Source organism: Nyctibius grandis, chromosome 33, assembly GCF_013368605.1.
Source record: "Nyctibius grandis isolate bNycGra1 chromosome 33, bNycGra1.pri, whole genome shotgun sequence".
In the NCBI taxonomy this organism is placed as follows: domain Eukaryota; kingdom Metazoa; phylum Chordata; class Aves; order Nyctibiiformes; family Nyctibiidae; genus Nyctibius; species Nyctibius grandis.
In genome coordinates, this window is record NC_090690.1 from 1,420,920 (window position 1) to 1,427,783 (window position 6,864).

Below are 6,864 nucleotides of genomic sequence, written 5' to 3' on the forward strand. Positions count from 1 at the left end.
GAGTTCTTCAAATAAATGTATTAATTTAGTGGATGGTGGAAGAGACAACACAAGCAGGAGCAATATCGTTCTGCAGGACAGGTTGATGCGATTGTCCTCATCTTCATAACTTTTTTTTACAGGTGAGATGTAGTGAATTTGGGTAACTTGCCTAGAAGTCACACAGCAAATGAGTGGCTTAACTAACTGGATAGAGCCTCCAAATCCTGGGTCTCTACTCCCTGCTGTGGATTGCATGGCCGAGGGAACAGGTCAGCGATGCAGCCTGTGTCCGTCCTGTGTCTTGGGGGAGGCTGGTTTATTCTTGGGTGCTCATACATCCGTGTTCTGTAAACACAACATTAGCTTCAAAACATCCCTGCACTTGCTATTCTGCATTTTCTGCCTCCACATCACTGTCGTCTGTGAGAGGGAAATCACGCAGGGTTTTCTGAGCAGCGTAGCTTTTGGTTTGCATGGGGCACTCCTGGCTTAAGATTGCCTGGGTAAAGGAGAGAAGAAATCACGCTTTAGTAAAAATGGTGATTAATGTGATTAGTTAACGGGAGCATCACCACTTTTAGAGAAAGCCAAAGCAGCCAACGACTTTTGCCCAGGGAATACAAGCTGTGGGTTAAGGGAAGCACCGTAGCTCTAAACTTTTCTGGTTTTATTGTCTGATTTTTTTGTCCCTGTTTTGAGGGCAGGATAGAGCCCAAGATGGAAGACATAATCCCTGGCAAATTTATTCTTTTCTCCCCCCAAATCTCTGGATTATCAATCCCCTATACTTTAAGGGAATAAAGTATACTTAAACTCACAATCTTCTCCTCTTTAGCGGGAGGGTTGCGCAGGTACCAACAGAGAGGAGCGTAAGCAATATTGATAACTCCAATGATGATCATCAGCCAGGGGAACCCAATAGCTCGTACAATCGCTCCGCCCGTGGATGGACCTGCAAATTCAAAAATTAAAACAGGTTCAGGTGACAGAGAGCAAAAGGCGCCTTTCCCGTTTGGAGGGGGTCTATGAATCTACGGTGACGGGGTTGCAGACTCTGTGCCAGTTGTTGCAGTGAACGCTGGGTGGAGGAAAGGGAGCGATAAACCGGGTGAGATACACACTGAGTATGTCATCCCGTGAGTAAGAGTTCCTCCCTACCAATCGCAAAGCCCATGCACAAGGCGACATCAGCGATGGCGTAGACGTTGCCGTAGATGGAGGTGTGGCGAAGGTCCACGAGGTAACCCATGATGGGCATCATTGAGGAGTCCACCATTCCTGCCCAAAGCAAGAAGGACCCGATCAGTCATCGCCAGCTCCGAGGGCGGTGGGGGGAGCTGTGTTTGAGCTGTGTTGCACAGCCTGAACACCAACAGCTTACCTATGGCGAAGCCAAGCCCGCCATTTGGGCCGATCAGCCCGTAAATATTTTTGGCCAGAGGTACCTTTGAGAGGGGAGAGAGAGAATACACGAGTGAGGCCAGAGGAGCTCGCTGAGGCGTGCAGACGTAGCATAGATCTGTGAAACCGATCCACATGCAACCACTGAACATCTACTGACTGCTGGGTGTGTAACCCCCTTTCAGTGCTGTCGCCCACGCTGCTGATTCTGCTACAGAAAGGGCTCAACGTGGTCTTGCACTACTTACACAAAGGAGACTGATCCCCACCACGGCCATGCCGATCAGGGAGCACAGCCACCTGCAACGAGGCCGCAGTTAGGAGAGGGCGGATGTTCTCGGTGTGCACAACGTCATGAGTGATTCATGCTGGAAGCTGCGCCAAGCTGAAATCTCTCATGTCCCACTTACCGGCCCATTTTGTTAGCCAGAATCCCGAAGAGGTTGGTGCCGATGAGGTAGGATACGCTGGCAGGGAGGAACGCCACCCCTGAGGGGGAGAGAGGGAATAAAAAAGCGTGTGTCATCCCCAAGCAATTCCAGGGGAATTGCAAAAATATTCACAAACTGCCTCTCTCTTTCTGAGAATATCGTGAGCCAGGCAAGGAACGATCTTGTGCTAGCTGCAGCACTTTTTTGTCCCCTCTGCCTTAATAAACTCATCCTTCTGTCATAGTTTCTTCCTCTTCCACCTTTCTCCCTTTGCCTTCTGCTTTGCCTTCAAAATAACTGCTTGAGTAAAAAGCTTGGGGATCGTTTTGTAGTCAAAATTAAATATTTGCGCTGTTTGCTGATTTACCAGTTGTTTATTTTTAATATACTCTCCTGCGGACTTCAAACAAAACTGATCAGCTCCATTTCACTAAGACAACTTCCTTATTGAAACACTCTGATTTATGTTTAATTTCCTCTCCTCTCTTTAACAGCTGCAGAGCACAGCTAATCCTGCAGGTTTAGTCCAAGCTCTTGTGTTTTTTTTTTACAGAATTATGGGATTGAGCAAACTGAAGCTTACAAAGAAGCCCCTTGAGTTCATAATAGCTTGTGAGATGGGTGGCTTGCAGTTGAGCTGTGTCTAAATCCCAACTGCTCTCAAATCTCAGGTACCTGAAAACCTAGAGAGTATATTTGGGATTTTCTTTGATGTCTGCTGGCCTCTGGGTCTTGCTAAGTCACCTCAAAGGTTCCCCTTGAGTTCGGTGGTGACGGGGGCAGCCCCGAGTGCCTTTCTCAGCCTGTGACTTTTGTGGTTACCAGGCAGCTACGCTGCCCCTTCTCCCCACTGCCAGAATCCCTGGGACGCTGCTTTACCCTCGCCTGTCCTTGCTCAGTCACTTGCTCATGAGAAGCATCGTGGGCTCTTATCGGGATGGCTGCTCCTGCCTGACCAGAGGGTAACTCGATTAGGAGCTCTCTCAGCCCTCCTGCTCCCAGGCTGCAATTCAATTTGGGATCTAAGTGTAGCCTGGGGCACCCCCCGGGTCATTCCTCAGCCAATTGGGTTTTATAACAATTAGTTTTTATTTTTGTAGCAAACATAGACAATGTTATCTCCATATCACATTTTCTAGGCAGCTGGTAATTAGCACGTACCATCCTGTCCTGCCTGGGACTCTCTAAATGGCCTCGTTTCACTCAGAGCTGCCTCTGCAAAACCCATCTGGCTGCCACGATTTCAGCCCAGCATGATGCCATTATGTGCCCTGCAGAAGATGGGATTCGACAGGCTTCCCGTGCATGAAACAGCCTTTCTTCCACCGTTATTGCTCTTGTGGGGAGCCTGGTTCTATACAATTTTTTCAATAATAGAGAAAAGCACATTGTGTAGCCACCACTAAGGACATTTCCAGCTGAAATTGGAGCAACACACAGCCTGGGATCACTCGCTCTGTGCGGGTGAGGAGAGATGTTTTCTTCTTTTTTAGAATGATATAAGAGATTATTCAATCCATCTCGCGGTGCCAAGCAGGACCGGTTCTAGCTGAACTATACCAAGCAACTGCTCAGGAGAGAAGGCTGCAAAGCACGACGCTTACCTAGCTGCCATTTCGGGGAGCACATGGTTTGCATCATCCAGATGGGCAAGGTGGGCTCGAGCATGGCCACCCCCATGTTGGAGAAGCAGAGGGCTCCTGATGGGGAGAAATACTCTGGTTTAACCCCCTTCTGCTGCTGTTTCAAGCAGGCAGGAGTGAACCCCTGTGATCAGGAGATGCAGGTGCCCAAAGAGGAGCACGGTGCGTGCTGACGCCCGCCCTTACCTGCAGCGACCAGGACGTAGGGGTCTCGCAGCAGGGCGGACACGGACGTGCCTTTGGTGCTCTGCGGGGTGCAAAGGGGGGTTATGTCGGCTGAGGGACGTGTGTGCCTTTGCACCCATCCTCGGCCCGGTGCCCGCACACCCTCCTCCCTGGGAGCACCCACTTCCTTCGCGCCGCCCGGCACCGGCTCGCGTGGGCGCACGCATCTGTACTCACCTCGGGGGAGATCTTGGAGGGCTGCAGGATGCAGAGCTGCAGAGCTGGAAGAAAACACTGGTGTTAGCCTGCTGCTGCGGACAGCATCGCTTCAATCTGCATTTCCCTCTGGCTTTTCCTTCAGCCCGAGCCCGTTCATCGGCAGAGCCCCCGGGGATGCAGGAACTGTGTTTGGGGACACCGTTCAAGCAGGCAGGGGGAGAGGTGGGTCCCAGCCCTGCTCCCATGGGAGGGAGCAGCAAAACTCCCTGAAGTGGACTGGGTTAGAAGTGTTTTGGCAACCCATGAAGCAGTCAAATATGCAAAAACCCTCTGTCAGGCTGCCTGCTGTGGAGCCACAACTCGAGCATGACAGAAATTAGGTGTGGAAAAGAATAGGATTACAAAAGAAAGTTTCATATGTATGGGACCTACGTTTCATTTTCCAAAAACTCTTACATGCTTCATTAAAGATATCTTGCATTACATCTAGGCAAAGATGGTAACTGTGACTATAATTTAATTAGCTCAATACTTCCCACTAAAAATGCTCGTTTCTGCTGTCTGTAACTTGGCCGCTGCACTCAGAAGGCTCTCGTGGCCTCTGTCCGTGATGCAGCTATTGGAGAGAGAACAAGGATCACCATTCACACTGGCAAAGTCTTGTTCCTTCGTGGCGTGGTGCAGGGGCTGCAGACACGTGTGCCTTTTACAAAGGATTCGCAGTTCAAAGAGCTTTACTGAACGTGCTATTCAAGCCGTTAAAGCAATCAAGGGGTTTATTAAGTAATGAGGGACTAATTCTTACTGTATTGCGATGTCAGTCATCTCGTGGTAGAAAACATGTGATTTAGCAATAACAGAATAACTGGTGCTGATGGCATCACCCGTGTTGTATTAATCTGCCTCTTCCTTCACACAAGCCCTGTGAGATTCTCCCCAAAACATCTGCATTTAAATCTTTTCCCATGCTTTTTTTTTTTGGTTGGATTAAACCATTTGGCTCCTCACCTCCATCCAAGAGGGCGAGGAACGCCAGGACCAGGAAGGGAGAGGATTTCCCCACGAACTCGTACATGACGCTCCCAAACGGGGCCCCAACTGCAAGGGAAGGGCTGCGTCACACAGCGGCAGTGCCACCGTCCCCGGCGCCCAGCGGCACCGCTCGGCTCCTGCTCTGGATCCCCCGGCGTGTGTTTGGTGAAGGTGGTGGGAAGATGTCGGGTCCTGCGGGCAGTGGCCGTGGAGTGTGAGCAGAGGGAGGGAGGAGGACAGGCCAGCCGCGCCTGCGGGATGCCGCCGGGGAAGGGGCACAGCCAGGCAGGTGGAAGCCATAGGTGACAACCAACAGAGCTCTGGAGATGCTGTTGATGTGAGCCCCACTGGGAGCAAGGTTTCCTTACTCAGCACACCCAAGGCCAAGCCTCCAAGAGCGATCCCCATCGCGTTGCCCCTCTCGAAGTCGTCCGTGTACACGCTGGCCAGCATGCCCAAGCCTGGGAGCAGAGAGAAAGCAGAGGCCACGTGAGGCTGGCTGGTACCGTGGTGGGGGGGCTGCTCTCTGAAGGCAGCCTGGGCTTTTGGGGGGATTTACGTGCTTCCCATGGGGCTGTGGGGGTCTGCGCTGTCTGCACCAGGCAGGTGCAGCAAGGAGGAGGAGTTTGAAGCCGAGGAAGGCACTCGGGGTGTCTGTGCTGCTGGTCATTCCTGAGACGATAATTGAACCCAGACAAGGGGAGGTAACGCAGAGACTAAGGTGTAGCTGAAACATTTACCTGCGACTGATGAGAATGATGACCCAATGCCTTGGAGGGCTCGGGCGATGAACAGCAAGGTGTAGGTGCCTGAGAACGCGAACACTGCGGAGGAAGGAGAGAGACAGCATCAGGCAGGACTGTGAACTGAGCGTTACGACCCTGAGAGGGTAACAGCGGCCTCAGCTTGCACCGGTTTGGGTGCTGGAGGGTGCTGGGTGCCTCCCGTCCTTTCTTGTCACCGGTTTCTGAGACCAGTTGCTCTGCTCTCCCTCCTTTCTCCTGCATGGGGACAGCGGTGCAGGCACGGACCAAAGCATTTTCTCCTGTGCTGCTGCATACGAAGGGCAGAGTGAAGGGCAATACTCACTGACTGTGGAGAGGAACATGATAACGAATCCGATGAACATGGGGATGTGGTATCCTATCCTGGAAAGGGAAAAAAGAGGCACCAGCTCAGGGAGGATTCTTCATTCCAGGATGAGATCTGGTCTTGCTGCCCAGCCTGTCCCTGAAGGGCTACACCGTGGTATAGACCCAGGTCTCTGATCTACCTGTTAGTCAGGAGACCCACGGACGGGTTGACCACCAGCTGTACGAGAGCCTTGGAGGCAAACAACAGCCCCACGCGGACGTTTTCCTTGGCGAGGAACTCCTCACCCTCCGGGCAGCTGCTCGGCAGCGGTGGGCTGCTGGTGGGGGGCTGTGGTGGGTGGCTGCTCGCTGTCCTGTTTGCCAAGTCCATGGCACTGGTGGAGCCCCAGACAGTGACTGTGGTGTTGTCGAAATAGGAGAACATGGAGGAGAAAGGAGGAGCCTTCAAGGCTGGAGGAGCCAGCTCAGTCGGGGCTGGGGTAACAGAACTGTTGGTGCCTTCGTATTCTGTTGTATAAAGGAAGGTGGGGACGATCGGTACTGGAAGAAAAGCCAGGGAAGGGATTAGTCAGTGATTTTACTCCATTTTCCGGCTCAACGTGAAGCTGAACTGAATGGTGCTGGCTAGGTGTCGGTGTCCTGCAAGCTCCCTGCACCCAGCCCTCCCCAGGGCTCTCCCTGCGCAAGGACCCAGCCAGCAGCATCCAGAGACCGACTGAGGAGCCGAAACCCCGAGGCGGCACCCAAAGAGCACAGAGAACCACACGCCGTACCCACGACCGTCAGCAGCATGTTGTCCAGCAGCAGCGCGACGAACACCACCACCAGCACCAGCCTCCGCGATGCCCTGCCCGCTGCCAGCCAGCGCCAGGGCACACATTCAGCAGCTGGGGGCAT

General features: G+C 52.6%; 1 protein-coding gene across 1 annotated transcript; it reads right to left on the reverse strand.

Moving 5' to 3' along the window:
• Window positions 1-367: 367 nt before the first annotated feature.
• SLC18A1 (solute carrier family 18 member A1) lies at window positions 368-6,864 on the reverse strand. The gene is made up of 15 exons (XM_068421286.1): window positions 6,741-6,864; window positions 6,147-6,507; window positions 5,963-6,021; window positions 5,614-5,697; window positions 5,242-5,334; window positions 4,850-4,939; window positions 3,860-3,903; window positions 3,644-3,704; window positions 3,419-3,514; window positions 1,794-1,872; window positions 1,632-1,683; window positions 1,364-1,427; window positions 1,141-1,260; window positions 801-934; window positions 368-481 (listed from the first exon to the last, which is right to left on the reverse strand). Exons 1-15 carry the CDS (start codon window positions 6,862-6,864, stop codon window positions 368-370), a joined length of 1,575 nt encoding a protein of 524 aa, XP_068277387.1.

Bases quoted from the DNA above. Each gene is read 5' to 3' on its own strand.
- SLC18A1 (XM_068421286.1), bottom strand. From the start codon at position 6,864: ATGCCCCCAGCTGCTGAATGTGTGCCCTGGCGCTGGCTGGCAGCGGGC. The intron at 5,335-5,613 runs GTAAATGTTTCA...CTCTGCTCCCAG, and splicing joins ATCATTCTCATCAGTCGCAG to GCTTGGGCATGCTGGCCAGC. The intron at 935-1,140 runs GTAGGGAGGAAC...TTGAATTTGCAG, and splicing joins GTGCATGGGCTTTGCGATTG to GTCCATCCACGGGCGGAGCG.